Source organism: Solenopsis invicta, chromosome 8, assembly GCF_016802725.1.
Source record: "Solenopsis invicta isolate M01_SB chromosome 8, UNIL_Sinv_3.0, whole genome shotgun sequence".
Lineage (NCBI taxonomy): Eukaryota > Metazoa > Arthropoda > Insecta > Hymenoptera > Formicidae > Solenopsis > Solenopsis invicta.
Window position 1 is genome coordinate 21,977,949 of NC_052671.1, and position 16,767 is coordinate 21,994,715.

A 16,767-nucleotide genomic window follows, 5' to 3' on the forward strand; every position below is an offset into this window, starting at 1 on the left:
AACAATGTGCAAAAACCCTTTAATCAAATATTATGCATGTATGTGTACTTGTGCGCTGTAACATCAAGGTTCTATATAAAAAGAGAAAAAAATGCGGATCTCGACTACCATTCCTAACACTAACGTATTTAACTTGTTTTAGTTCCATAATAAGAGATCGATTTTTTCAGCTGAACTTGCATCAAGTAGCTTTCCTTTTCTTCTCTCCGATGCCAAATAGCAACATAGCGTCCCTATTATAATTCATTTAAGTAGGAACATTATCTATCAGAAATTGCGCATTTCTCTCTTTATATAGAATTCTAATATCGAATTATTTTTTTATGCAGAAGCTGAAATCCAACATAATTTGACGAGTTCAATGTCTTATTTCATATGAAGTATCGCAAAATGAGAGTAAGTTTTTAGAAATAACTTTTTTACAGCTTTGAATTCAATCTTTCTGTTAATATCGTCTTCTTTCATAGTATTCTAAACTTTGTCATTATATTTTGTCGTAGTCTTTTTTGAATATTGTTTTTTAATTCTGGGATTAATTTATGGCATTTATGCCATTATGTATTTTTCTAAATAAATTTCAACTTACAAAGTCTAAAAAATTCCAAGACTGATTTTATTTTCTTGTCAGTCAAGTGACACCGTCCATCGACCGCCGGTAGAATTACTTCTCGAAACCTTGTGTACAACTCGCGCAAGTTTTGTTTGGATCGAATAAATACTTGGGAAGTAAAAACATTTATAAGATACTGTTCGTTGATCTGTAAAATACCGCTATTACTGCTTCATATGCCTTTTGCTCCAATGTAGATTTTCTGTAAAATACTTGGAAAAATAAAGGAGTTTGGGTGGGTTTGAACTCGTGATCCGTAGTTCCGACTGCTAACACACTCACTGCTAGAGTCAAGGCTCCACTAGCATCTTGGTGTTTATTTCTCGTACATCAACAGTCTGACTTAAGTCCTTATTATTCGGTATTCTATATTTGGTATCTTACAGCTTCGGCCATTCTGGCTTTCCATTCGTCCTCGAATGGTGTCGTGGATGGTCGTCTTTCTCTCTTCTATTTATTCATCGTCTTTATTCTTCTATCTCCCTTAGCTTCATCCTCTTCTATTACATTTCATTTCAGGAGCGCCGGTGGTTCCTTGTGCCGAAGCCGGTCACCCTGTATTTTACTTTATTTTATATTTTTTTTTTAATTTTCCATGAGCGCCGAGGGTCCTATATCCACTGCCGATCACCCTGTATTTTTCTTTTTATATTTTTTATTTTCCATGAGCGCCGGTGGTCCTCTATCCACTACCGGTCACCTTGTATATTCTTCTTTTCTCCTTCTAAGCACCTCTCTCTCCTTCTGCAGGTGAATCACAATTCGCCTGTGTGATCTTCATCCCATTTCTGAGGAAAATCTGTAAGATACTGTCCGTTGATCTGCAAGATACCGCTATTACTGCTTCATATGCCTTTTGCTCCGATATAGATTTTTTGTAAAATACTTGGAAAAATAAAGGAACTTGGGTGGGTTTAAACTCGAGATCCGTCGTTCCGACTGCTAACACTATCACTGCTAGATCAAGGCTCCACTAGCATCTTGGTGTTTATTTCTCGTACATCAATAGTCTGACTTAAATCCTTATTATTCGGTATTCTATATTTGGTATCTTACACATTTTTCGTTTTTGAGTGCGGTTCTAATTTTATGGAGCAACGAGCGTATATCAAATTTTGTTTTCTGTTTGAAAACTGCAAACGTATGAAATGAAGCGAACCACGTCAGAAAAAATTGAAGCACCTATGGAAATTGATCACTCTTTCACGACAATACACCAGTCTGTACCGCCGTAATTATTTCACAATTTTCGACCAAACATCAGATTTCAATGATTTCATGTGTTACGTTTACTTGAATCGTTGGTACATCTTCAAAAAACTGTCCTTTTATTTTAGAAAATAAAAGTCCATCGGTACCAGATCAAGAAAATATGAGAGAGAGGAAGGAGGTGGATTACTGGAATCTGATGTTTGACCAAAAATTGTGAAATAATCACAGCGATATAGGTTAGTGCATTATCGTGAAAGGGCAACCAATTTCCAGATGTGTTCAATTTTTTCTGACGTGTGCCATTCGCTTTATTTTGTAAGTTTCCATCGCATTTTTCCCAAAAAACAAAATTTGATACAAGCTTGTTGCTTCATCATAAAATTAAAACCGCACTTAAAAACACACAAAAAATGTTCTTACTTCCCACGTATTCATCCGATTCAAACAAAACTTGCACGATTGTATATAAGACTGTATATAAATAATTCCATTGACGGCTGATAGATGGCGTCACATGATTGTCCACAAAAAAAATCAGTCTTGGAACTTTTTAGATATACTATAATTCTATAAGGTCACACTTGATATCAAGAATAATTTTTATTAGTAACTTTTCTTTTTAAACATGGAGTCCAGCGGTATCTGGCTAACCAATTCAAGGATATTTTTAGGACTTTTTAAGAAAAAATCTTGGGTTTTCTAGATCGATTAATTTTCATTGATAATATTATGTTTTGTATTCAAGTTAGAATGCTGTATGACAAATGAATTTAAAAAATACAAATAGAACTTAGTATTATTTATTATTTTGTAAACAATATTAAACAAATGTTCAACACAAATAATAATTTTTTTGTTATAATCTATTTTATAATTTTAAATATTAAATTTAATTTTAGACATTATTAGTAACTTATCTTATTCCATCTTTAAGGGAGGGCTTATACCTAAACACAACCTTTCTTTTTAAATAATAACCTGATGTTATACCTATTTCTTTTGTATATAAAGAATAAATTATACATTAATTTTAAATCCATTCCTAATTATTAATTTTAAGACGATATAGTAAAATATGTTTAGTAAGATTTTTGATCCGAATAAGACCCAGTACTAATAAATAATAAGGCAGTAATAAGGCCCCACTTTTAAATTTATCACTTAAAAATGCATTTTATGTTTAGAATACATGCGTAAAAAGTGTCAGAAAGTACATAAAGAAGGGCTGAGAAATTAAAATCAGCAGTAACACATTTATTTAGTGTAACAAAAATTTGTGATCACTAAATGAGCGATTTTTATAAAAATTCACTGCAATGTTTTTTTAAATTATTTTATGGTTTATTACAACATATTATAATATTATTCAACTTCCTAACTATAGAAAAAAAATATATATATACTGACTTTTTGGAATAAATATACTTTTTTTTATAAATAATGTACTTATTAAATAAGGCCACTTATACGTTTATTGTTATGGCAATAGTCATTTACTTGTTGTGTGGTTTGCAACAAAGAGTAACGATTGTTAATACTACTAATTTTTGAAAAGCTAAAATTGCATTTAAATAACCAAGAATTTCCAGAAGTTAAAAAATTAATTACAGACCAAATTAAAGATAATTGTAATGTTTAACAGTAGAGTAGATTCTAAAAGATTTTGTTTTTATGATTAATAATCATTTAAAAGGAAATTTAGAAGACAATGTTTAGTTTGTTATTTTCAATTTATTTTTTATTCAGGCCTTATTAAAAATACAAGCAAAAAATGTCTTAATTAACTAAGAATGTCCTAATTTTGTTTATACAGAGTTTCTCGTAACGCTTTATAAACATTTCAGGGAGCAAAAAAGGTTGAAATTTGGAACTAAAAGTTCCTTTGCCAATTTTGGCTCAGATCATTATTTACCAAGTTATCAACTGTTAAAATTGATCAGATTGCGCTCAGCCGGAGCACCCAGAAGCGTAGTGTGCCGTGGGGCTCCTCGCGTTTACTGTAAACATTCTCCGGATTAAAATTTTATTCTAATTTATCATATTAATAAATAAAACAATCAATCAATCAATAAATGGTCAAATAAATAATCGAATAAACAGGTAACTGCGTAAAAATCAATTACAATTGGATATTTATCCAATTTTTGATTATTTTTTATTTTTATTTATTATTTATTTATTTGTTTAATTTAATTATTTAATTCATCTGTTCATTTAGTTACTTAATTTCCATGGCTAACCTCGTAGCGATGGAGAAAAATTAACTACGAGATTTTTGTCATGGTTATAAAAGATAGATAGAAATAATAGAAAAAACAATATCAAAATAAATTGTAGAATAAATAATTTGTTAAACAACTTTTTCCAAAGGTGTTTTGACATGTATCACACATAATTATTTCGTTTTATTGTCGTAGAAACCGATGAAGCTCCATTTTTATTTAAAATCAGTTTTTTAAGAAACTGTTTAATTCGTTTGAAAAGAAACTGTTTAACAAATTGCTTGTAAACAATTTATTTGATTATTTTTTATTAGCATCTTAATATTGGTATGTAACGTACAATTCTATCTTTTCTTTATAATTCGATCGACGTTATTAACGTACAATTCTATCTTTTTTTCTCACAATCACGTTATTATTTTAAATCAAAGTTAAAATTTACAAATACGTAATTAATTAAATTCTCAATTGTTACTTTTATCTTTTTGTTACAAAGTAAACAATTTTTTGTTAAATTTAATATACATATTTTATTATGTACCAAATGTTTGTTAATTGAATTCAAGATAAATACATATGTTAAAAAGTAACACAAATATTATGTAAAAAAAATCAACACAAAAAAAATATAGCAATGACATAATTTGGAAACAAATTGAAAACACATTTCTTCAATAAAATTAACATCAATAATGTCAACACGTGCCTTTTATTAATTTAGCTTAGAATTTACATTTCAAAGCTACATTAATTTAATATTATTTGTTCATTTATCTGTAAATGTTATTTTAGTTTTAAGAAATGTAAAATACTAAACACAAAGTATAATAATACAATTCTAACACAAAATATTCAAATAATACAGTTATAAAACGTTAAATTAATATTAATTTTACTGAAGAAATGTATTTCCACAATTTGTTTCCAATTTATGTCATTACTATATTTCCTTTGTGTTAATTTTTTACATAACATTTTTATTACTTTTTAACATATGTATTTATCTTGAATTCAATTAACAAAAAAACTTGGATGAACTGTTTGGTACATAATAAAATATGTATGTTAAACTTAACTATTAGAGTTACGACAGGGAACGTGGCGGAGGGAATGAAAGAATCACTCTGTAGAATGGGATTAATCACTCGTTTAATCCGGAAGCTCGATACAACGCGTGAATAGTAAAAGAAGGCGGGAGCGACGCACGAGACGGACGGAGAGTGAAAGCGCCTGCGCAGCGTAGCATGCGCGTTGGATCGTTAGAACGACTCCTCGTGTGAAGTCTGATCGTAGAGCGTAATCAAGTTTCGCCAACATTAACAAAAAATTGTTTACTGTGTAACAAAAAAATGAATATGACAATTGAGAATTTAAATAATTACGTATTTGTAAATTTTAACTTAGATTTAAAATAATAACGTGATTGTAAAAAAAAAAAAAAAATAGAAATGTACGTTAATAACGTTAATCGAATTATAAGGAAAAGATAAAATTGTACATACCAATATTAAGATGCTAACAAGAATTAATCAAAATAAATTGTTTACAAGCAATCTGTTAAACAGTTTCTCTTCAAACAAATTAAAAAGTTTCTTAAAAAACTGATTTTAAATAAAAACGGATAACTTCATCGGTTTCTACGACAATAAAACAAAATAATCATGTGTGATACATGTTAAAACACTTTTTGAAGAAGTTGTTTAACAAATTATATATTATACAATTTATTTTGATAACGCTTTTTTCAATAATCTTCTTTTATACCCATGACAAACATTTCGTAATTAATTTTTCCCCATCGCTACGAGGTTAGCCATGGAAATTAAGTAAGTGATTGAACAAACGGATTAAATAATTGAATTAAACAAACAAATAAATAAATAAATAAATAATAAGAACCAAAAATAATCAAAAATTGGATAAATTTTCAATTGTAATTTATTCTTACTCATTTACCTATTGATTTGATTATTTATCTACTCATTTATTAATTGATTGATTGATAATTTATTAATATGAAGAATTAGAATAAAATTTTAAAATCGGGAAAATGTTTACAGTAAGCGCGAGGAGCCCCACGGCATGCTACGCTTCTGGGCGCTTCGGCTGAACGCAATCTGATTGATCTACTTTAACCGTTAATAACTCAATAAATAATGATCTGAACCAAAATTGGCAAAAGAACTTTTAGTTCAAAATTTCATCCTCTTTCGCTTCTTGAAATATTTATGAAGCGTTACGGGACACCCTGTATATTTATATGCGTCAAAGTTAATTTATTTTTAGAACAAAGAAATGACGAAAATTCTATGTTAAAATTCCATGGGTAATTTTCCAGGATACAATAAATTCCAGAACAACTCCAGAATTCATTCAAGGCTCGCCGGATACCATGTTAAACTTCAGTTTGCAAAGATTTATTATTATAATTAGATAATGATTTAATAAATATCAGGCGAAGTAAATAACAAATTTTTTTATTAGAAGATATCTTCGAATTAGTTTTACAAAAGAGATAATTTTAAATTATTTTACACAACTAAAATATGCACAAAAATAAAAAGGACAAAGTACAACTTCATGCTAATAACGAAGAAAAATTTTATGATCACAATATATATATATATATATATATATATATATATATATATATATATATATACACACACATACAAATGCATTGATACATTCAAATATAAAATACTTACACTTCTTTTTATTTTTATAGAACAATCATATTATAACCTTGTTTTACATCAAATAATGTAAAATTTTATATATGCACATAATTTTATAATTTTCTCAATTAATGTAATTTTTTTTACATATTTACTTCTATAAATGTAAATATATATGTTTAAATATAAAAAAAATTTTTAATAACATAAAATTTTAAACAATATTTCTTTAAATTTTAATTTTTTTTTAGTTAAAATTATTTTTGGTTACATTCATATATGTAATACTCCTATATTGCTAGTTTCGTATTTTCACAATGAGAAGTACGAGTCCAATAAAAGAGAGATGCACGAATTCCAAAGATGAGCATGGACGGGCAAGCTTCATTATGCGCAGACGCGTCTATTGAGTGAGTGTGAGCGAGAGACAAAGCATTAGAAAATGAGACGGAAAAAACGCAAAACAGAGAAAAAATCCCGTGCCCGAATGTTTATTCGCAAGGTACCTCTGACGGATAAATGTTAATTAACAAATTATAATATTTGAAGAGAATGATTAAAATTGTAAATACAGGGTTTTCCATTTTAATTAACGTTCTAAAATATCTCGAGAATAAGATATGGAAAATGTAATCTTTTTAAATGGAAGCATTTTTGATCAAGCAAGTCATTATTACTGTTTTAAATGAAACAATCCTAAGATTTAATTTACATCGATTCCTCAGAATATTCATCGTAAAAAAGTTGTACGACTAAAATAAACAAAAATGGAATACAAAATATTTTATCCTTTAATCTAACGTATTTCAATATAAAATATCTCGTAAATATTTCTTCAAATCTTCATGAAATAAATCATCTCATCAGTAATCTTTTTCAGAAAAGAAAAATGATGGTACATAAGTAAACACATAAAAAACGTACATATTAGATCGGATCAAATTTACTGTGGAGACACGTATTCAACCTAACTGTATCGGTTACCGCGGTTATACGCGTAATATGACAGAATGTTGATTATAACTATGAACATATTGCCTAACGTTGTTTTAAAAAATGTAAACGCATGCGTACAAAGCTGCTGGACCGTTCGCAAGAGGCTATTATACGTGCAACATAATGTTTGGGTTGAGGGTCGACACTCTTAGCAATATAGAAGTATTACATATATGGTTATATTAAAATATAAATTAATAATACTTTTTTAAATAATCTTATTATATATTTAAAACAAAAATTTAAAAAGTTATTGTGTTTAATGTAATGTTCTTCAATCATAATTATTAATATATAATGTCATGATCAACATAAATCATTCAGTCAGTAACAACCTGCATTATTATCTACCATTTCACTGTGCTACTGCATTATATTTTTCCTTACACAACTTTACGTTATGTGATAAAAGCATTCGTGAAGACGACAAATGGATAATATTAAAATGTGGATAATTTTTCACATTGAAACGAGTAATACAAAAGGTACATATTGGAATATAATGCTAATTTTAAACAACATATAAATAATAAAGAACGCTACAAGCCATATAATCATAATTATATATTGTAGGAAAGAAAAAAGAAAACTCAACATATTAGTCAAATTTCAATTATGCCATACCTGGTCGCTGCATAACAGCGCTAAGGCCACTCCTTCTTCTTCTATCGCTATTTCCACTATTACTACTACTGCTGTTATTACTCCCATCTCCAGTTGCGGTACTGACAGCAACATTTAATGACTGAGCACATTGTACTAATCCTGAACTACCGCTCTGTAACTATTTATATATTTTTATTTAAAAATTTGCATTTATATGATAATACAAAATATTTTACATAATATGACTTAATAGTACATAAAAAGACTAGTACAAAGTAGAATGTATTCCAAAATAATCGTATGCAGAGTATCACCAGAAGATTTAAATGGTATCAAACATCCATTCAAGGGAAGAGTTTTTTTGGAAGTGATGAACGATACAGATTTATTTATTAGCTTGGACGCTCGCAAGGCGATAAAGTAAGAGAAAAAGTGGTAAATGAAGATGGAACGATCTAAAAATCGATTGAAATGTCCATTCTTTTGCTTCAAACTGTTTCTGCTAGACCAAGCATTTAATCATATTCTGCTCGATTACGAATTTTGTTGCTGCTTGTTAAACTCAGATCAAGTACACATATTTTTGCGGTTTCTAAGAATTCCCAAAATTTGAAGAGAATTGAAGTGACTCTTCCTAATTTTCTTAGAAGATAGTCTAACTAGCCTTCTAGATCAATTAAAATACAATACAAGGTATCGATCGTGTACTTTTCCCCTAGGACAAAAAGGTGAAGTGAAAAATTTCGCCTTTAAAGTTAATGGAGAATTTTTTCACTTTTCACCTTTCCGCCCTACGGAAAAAGTTACATGATCGATACCCTGGACCTGCAATAACAAGTTGGAAAATCAAAAGGGACTAGAACTAGAAAAATGACTCTTTAGGATTGGAGAAAAAAAACAAAGTTGTTTTCTAAATCTTCACGACAAAGTTGTTATTTCATTATAATGAAACTTTTCAAATATTCCTGCAGAAAATAGTTTAAGTGATTCTAATTAAGTGATCAAACAACAAAACTCGTTTAATCTAAAAATTAAAAACTTTGTGTTGAGTTAAAGTTATCTGACAAGTTTATTATTTTAAGGTGCTTCGTTATATTAAAACATCAGATGTATAGTAATAAATCCTCCAATAAGTTTTGCATAAATAATTTGACACAAGTATTTTCTTTTGCCTTTAGAAAAACGCATGATTCAATAACTCATCCGTTATCCCGGAATAAATATTTAATTTCATAAAACTTAAAAGCTCTGCTCTCAAAATACAAATGAATTTCCTTCTGTCCAATAATAATTAATGCACTAAAAAGTCCTTTGCGTGCAAAAATAAAACTTTATCGGTGACTAAAATTCGAGCACAACATAACAGAATACATCTTATCCTACCCACCGCTTCTGACTTACATATAACTTAGTATACTGTAATTGAGTAACTTTAAATAATTATCACTTAAAAACTATCATTTGAACAGAATATTGGTAAACAAAAAGTTTACTCTGTTTTGTTTGGTACAAATCTTCTGGTTTCTACATACAATTCTGAGACATCCCAGTAGAAATATAAAAATAATTTATATTCACTGTATATTTATATTTGCATTTATATTACATTTACTATTATAAGTTTCTATTAAAATTGTAATAATAAAATTGTATCTATATTTTTCATAAAAAATAAACAATTGTATAATTCAAATACAAATTGATTAAAAAAGTAAAGATTAAAATTAAAATGTAATAAGTATTACTTAATATTTTATACCCAATCAGTTTTATTTGATTCTTTATATTTTAATATAATTCTTTATATTTTATTGTTTATGTAAACTGATTTATACATTTGAATTATATCTAGTATTTACTTACCGGCTGTAATTGTTCCCTACTACCAGGTTGACTCCAGCCACCATCTTCATCATTATTAGTGTTACTATTGTGTTGTTGATGAAATATGTGAAGATTTGCTCCACCATCTGAAGCTCTTCTACCAAAGCCTCCGGCTGTAAATAAATGCAACATGTAATAACACATTTATAATAATTATATGCAAATTAAAACAATCAAAATTTTAAAGTACAATACACAGAAAAAATTTTCTGCTAAAATTTCTTAAAAATCATAATTAACATAAGACAATATAAACTTCAAAAAATTAGTAAAATCAAATTTTTAATCAACTTTTTAATAAAATTTAATCAAACTATTATTAATTAACTATTTTATAACATAAAATAATTGAAAGTAGAGAGATATTTAACCGTTACTGAAACAACACAACTTGAACAAGAATGCCTTCTACGGTCGCAGCTAGATCTTCGCTTATATTATTTATGTGATTTTATATACTTTCCTCAAATTTAATGAACTGCGCGCCAAATTGTTTTTTCAGTCATAACACAGCCCTACATTGAACAAGATTAAGGCTCCTGAGTACTCGTCGCGGCTATATTGAAGTCGTCAACAGCAAGAAATTGCGTGGAATGACACGTAATTTTGTCCGATGTGCCATTTCTAAATAAAACCAATTTGGATAAAACAGACAAATCAGATGGCCTTAAAACACTTCTAAATATCGGTCACAATTATCCTTTTTTCGCCTAGAAGTCAGTAAATAGTCGTAAAAAGCACGTAAAATGACGCCTATTCGAACAGAAAACACACGGATAGCTATTGAAAAGAGTAAAAAATGTTTTTATGTATAAAAATCAAAGAAACTTTACTCGCGATCCATTTTTACGAATTTGGTAAATACAAGACAAGTCACATTTTCACAATAAAACACATAATAACAAAATGACATGCACGACAACATCTCATCGTCAATTTGTCACGTTTCTATTAGTTCTAATTTTGTCCGCGATGGAATGTCGCTACCGTCAACGCAGAGTTCTCAGCTGAGGAGTCAGAAGCCTTAAGTAATATCACGTATTATTAAAATTGAAATTAATATTAACCCTTTCCTTCCTAAAAAATCGTAAAGAATTTATTTTATGACTGAATTTTTATTTATGACTGAAAAAACAATTCGGCGCGCATTTCATTGAATATGAGGAAAGTATATAATATGACATAAATAATATTAAACGCCCGAAAATTTAGCTGCGACCGTAGAAGGCATTCTTGTTTAAGTTGTAAAATAGTTGAGTTAAAGTTTACTAAATTTTATACTATAAAAGAGACTGATTAATAAAATTGTAGTAAATTTGATTATATTTTAAAATTTAATAAAATTTCATTTAGTAAAAAATTTCAAATTTTAGTAAAAGTTAACTAAACGTTAGTAAAAATTAGGGTTACAAAATAACGTGTTACTTATAAAATCGTTATCGTTACAATTAGTTTTTTTTTTTCAAAATAAGTAGCGACGTTACATTTCCTTATTTGTAACGTTAATAGTAACGCAGTAATATTTGATCAGTAACGATTTGAATCGTTACTTGTAACGTACTTTGTACGATTTCTAACATCGTGATGATTGAGAATAATATTGTAAGTCATGCGCAAAAACTATAGGTACATGTGTAACATATAACCAGTATATTATGATATTTAAGAGATATGTATAGCATTAGCTCAATACTCGTTATCTCTCTTCAATATTAAACACAATAATCAAAATGCAACGACTCCAGCGTTCTCTTGATTCTTGTTTTATATTATAAATTGAATATTATATAATGACAAACATTATGACTTTAACCCTTAAACACAACGATCCTGTAAAATATGGAAACACATTTTCGGGTCTGGAAGACTTTTTCAAATTTTAGAAGCTATAACTTTGATTACAATCAATATTTTTCTGCAATTTTTTTTTTTTTTATGAAAGTTCAGAATCTCAAGAGTGTGACTGCACAATCGGCATTACCAAAAAATAATTAATTGTGAAGTTATAAAGGAAAAACCATTAAGTAAAAATAAGAAATTGATCAAATATCCACTTTTTCTTCAAAAAATCATCTTTGCAACAAAAAATTTTTAAGGACTTTCAAATACGGCGTTTTAAAGCTATAGAGTCACACTTTCAAAATAAAATTTGGCAAAGTTATTCCTTTTAAAAAGTATAATTATGTAACATGGAGAATATGAGATATTTTTGGGCATCTAAAAATCAACTTTTTAAAAAAAATCATATCTTTGTAACAAAAAACTTTTAAGGACTTTACAATACGACGTTTTAAAGATAAAGATTCATACTTTCAAAAAAAAAATTATATCATTATCATTTCTATTAAAAAATGTACTTATATAACAAGGCGAATATAAGGTATTTTTGATTAAATCGTGTCTAAAATTGAAAATTGATGTGTTTCATGATATATTTCAGAAAAACTTTTCTAGAGCATTTTATAGTATTCCAACTTTAGACAGAGTATATGCGAATAACATCCGCAAATCGACCTGTTCGAACGTATTTTGTCCAGCTTTTTTATGTAAAATACAAAAAAAGTTTCATTTACACACTATATAGGTCGCATTGACTCTAACAAAACTTTGCTGCCGTGCCGTTCGAATTCTAGTTGACCAAAAAAGTTGATCAGCCATATCAATCAAAAGAGATTTCAAATTTTTTTTTAACGTCCAGGTTCGAACTTCCTATCTTCCGTCTTTACACAGCAAGCGTTCGAAACCTCATATGGGGTCTCTCAGACCCACTTACGTGTTTAAAGGTTAATCTCATCATCTTTAGTGCACTAATAAAAACATTGGTAATACAAACAATGTGAATTGTTAATCATAGACAATAAATAAAATACAATTCGAGTCATCTTTATGGGCTTATAAAAAAATTGATAATATGAACAAAATAAGTTGTTAATCATAGTCAAGTAAATCAAACGCAGTTTAAAACTTTTCTCATACAAATCAAACAGCTAAAGATGATATTGTCATAAATTGTAAAATTGCAATCATGTTGGAATTATATTTGACAACTTATAGCAAAATGATTTTTAGCTATATGCGTATTTCAATTGAAGACTTTTATACTGTATAGATTTTTAAGAAGTAACTATGACTCGTTAATTTTTAAGTAATGGTAAGGATAACAAGTTACTTTTTAAAATTAGTATAAAAATAACGGTAACAAGTTACTTTTATAAAGTAACTCTGTCTACTAAAAATAAAACTCTTCAAATCAATAGTTGTTTCACAACTATTGATTTGAACTGCGTTCGGAAACACTTGTGTACCACTAATACACACCAGCCGTTTAGAAAATTTATGTGTACTTGGTGGGCATTCGGATGAAATCATTCAGAAACGTAGAGAATCACACCTAATATCACCAAATCATCTATCAAAAAAGCAAGAGGAGTTGGTGTGAGCCGGTGTTACCATTTCATTCAAAAACACTCAACAGCTGAGGGCACACGATACTCTCACTATTTATTTACTAACGTCAACGAAGTACATCAACGAGTGATGTTTCCAAATGCAGACTTGAAGGGTAAATTCCAAGAAAAAATTCTCTCCATGTAGTTTCTCTTTAATTTGGTTTCTCTAATTTTTCTACATATACTTTCAAAAGAAAAAGATGTTTGTATCGTCATAAAATTTTGTCTTTTTTTCTTTTTTTTAAAGTAAACAAGGTTATCCAAATCAAAACTAAGACTGTTTTTAGAACGTTCATTGTAATTTAAAATCATTTATATATTTGTCGAATTTAAGCGTGGTTGAAGCTGTGACAATAAATACTGTAAATAATCAAATAAAATGATAATTGAAAAAATAAAATATTTAAATATTGAAAATATTTACAAAATTATTTTAGCCGATTATAAATTGAAAGTTATAAAAACTAAAATAATAAAAAAATTCAGAATAACACTGAATATTATTTAACAAAGCTTAAATAAATAATTTATTATTTTATCAAAAATTATTTTTAAAAAATGCAACAAAATGAAACTTACTGGCGCCCATAACAGGAGGTGGCTTCAACAAATGTTGATCCTTTATTTGGAAATTTTGTGGTGGTTGATGTTGAACTAAGGGAAGATTTAATGGTAAATTGGTATGTGGTAAAACTTGAGGATCCATATTACACTGGAGAATAGGAAGAGGCCGTAAAGTTTGATAGCCTGACATGTGATTGTAAGGATATGATGAAGGAGATTGATGCACCGCATCACCAGGTCCAACTGTATGTCTTCTTGTTGTATGATAAGGTGTTCCAGATGGCAAATAAAGACCACTTTTTTCTTCTGTTTCTGCTTCAGCTTCACCAAACTGCCAAAAACAATATAACCATATAATCCTCCGCAGAGTAATAAACTTAGGTCATATTGAGGATTTTTATAATTTTGCTCTGTTTCAAATTTGTCTCAAATTCTGATATATAAAAAAAATAATAAAATAAAAACCGTTTTGATTCAAATAATTGTACAATCATATTCTTAAATATTAAAAGATTAAATCAGAACTTTTTTTAGATCTTTTAAAGACTAAAAACTCTTTGAAAAATACAACAATTACCATGATTTGCAAATTTGTAGAGATGCTTGTAAGTATAAAAATTATTAAATTGAATAGCAATTTAATTTGTGATATTACATTTCTTGTTTTACTAAACGACTGCGTTTTAAAAGCTGGCAAATATACAGCGCGTAATTCAGAGAAATTTATAAATATATATAAATTAATTTCGAAAATTATTATTGAGTACACTAAAATTCGCATTCAACCAATTAACCACTTTTTTCAATTTAAGTGTTGATACACTTCCCGGTCATAATAAATTATTAGAACACATGTGATTTTATATTTTCAATTATGAGTCGGTAGGCCGCCAAAAATTTATTAGCAAACTGCAGGTTGCGCTCCACTGGTACAATACATGTTATTCGTTAAGATCACTCGTCCATGAAGTAACTTTTTATAAATAACTACAACTTTTAAATAAAACATAAATAAAAATTTTGTGCATTATACTTCCATAATGTGCTCTTCGGTTATGCAATTTATTGCGCGAATCAAATATGTATTTGGAAATACATAAAAATGAAGTATCTAGCAAGAGAAACCGCTAACTAGGAAACGCAAATCATCATAGTCAAACCTTAATAGCCTGTAAGAAAAAAACTTTCTCAGTACACACGTAAAATATTAGGTCTAGTTGACCAACCATTTAATAAAATTATTAAATAACTGACCATCTATACTTAATATTGTATGTGTATACAGGCTTTCTTTTACAAGTTATTAAGGTCTGATTTGCTTTTCCCAGCCGGCAGCTTTTCCTTGTATTTCTTGTTAAAAAAACAATATAAATTACCTTCTCTAACTGATGCGCACCATCTGGCAAATAATCACCTGGTATACTTTGGATACTGGGTAAATTAGGCATTGTTGGTTCTAATCGATCAACAAGTAAATTATATATAGCTGATACATGGTCGAAAGCATTTCCTTTAATAGTTTGTAATAACGTATCTGCGCTGAGTCCAGGCAATCTTAACATATTTTCTATTACTAATTGATTTAATGGTGGTGGTACGCTTACATCAGGACTACACCTAAAAATATAGAGAAAGATAAAATTAAAAGAACGATTAAAACAAATAGAAAAAATAAAAAAGATTTAAAATATTCTTTTTAATACAATTAGCAGATAATTATATATTGTATTGCAAAAAAATATACATAAATATTTACAAATTTAAGATGAAAAATCATCTAAATCTTGGTTTTTCATAAAAATATGAAAATTGTATACAAGTATCTTCTGCTGAAGAGTTACAATTGATTATCAAAATTAGATATCAAAGTTAAATGTCAAATCTATTTAGAATATACAATTGGAAATAATAATCATCTGATTTCAATCTATTGAAGTCTTTTAAAGACTGACAAGAAGTTTCAATCAGTTGCATTTATTAATTATTTGCAACTAGTAGTTAATTGTTTAAAGTTTTTAATTATTTTGATTACTTTGCTTCGTGTTAATTTAAAACAAATTTGTCGATAGCAAAAGATATCAGACTAATTTTAATTATTTTTGTTTCTAATTACTTATGTTGTATTTGTAATATTAATCTAAACTTAACTGACAATTAATCATTTCAGCACGTAATTAAAAATATGTACAATTTGTAATTATAAATTAACAAATATGCACATTCAAATAGATTACATTTTTCAGATATTAGAATCAGATATTCAAATCATTCAGATAGTTCAAACATCTGTATTTGAAAAACAATTAAGTAATTAATTCAGGACTTTCGATATTTAAAACAATTAATAATTGAAAACTAGATTAATAGAGTCACACACAGCGCGGGTAAAAGTACGCAATCGTATTAATATTATACAGAACGAACGTTTTGACTCGCTTTGGAGTCATCTTCGTTCTATATAATATTAATACGATTGCGGACTTGGTTAGGTGGTGCGATGGCGTGTGGATGGAGATAGAGCAAGGCTGGAATCCTGAGTGACTTGG

General features: G+C 28.2%; 1 protein-coding gene across 2 annotated transcripts in view; it reads right to left on the minus strand.

The window, feature by feature from the left end:
• The window catches only part of LOC105199871 (serine/threonine-protein kinase SIK3), an 81,984-nt gene that overhangs the window by 22,360 nt on the left and 42,857 nt on the right, over positions 1 to 16,767 (minus strand). For both annotated transcript variants that reach the window (XM_026135992.2, XM_026135993.2), the window contains exons 6-9: positions 15,598 to 15,838; positions 14,237 to 14,552; positions 10,188 to 10,321; positions 8,343 to 8,502 (exon numbers count right to left, since the gene is read on the minus strand). In XM_026135992.2, coding sequence (XP_025991777.1) covers positions 8,343 to 8,502; positions 10,188 to 10,321; positions 14,237 to 14,552; positions 15,598 to 15,838 — 851 coding nt within the window. The remainder of the gene's footprint in view (positions 1 to 8,342; positions 8,503 to 10,187; positions 10,322 to 14,236; positions 14,553 to 15,597; positions 15,839 to 16,767) is intronic.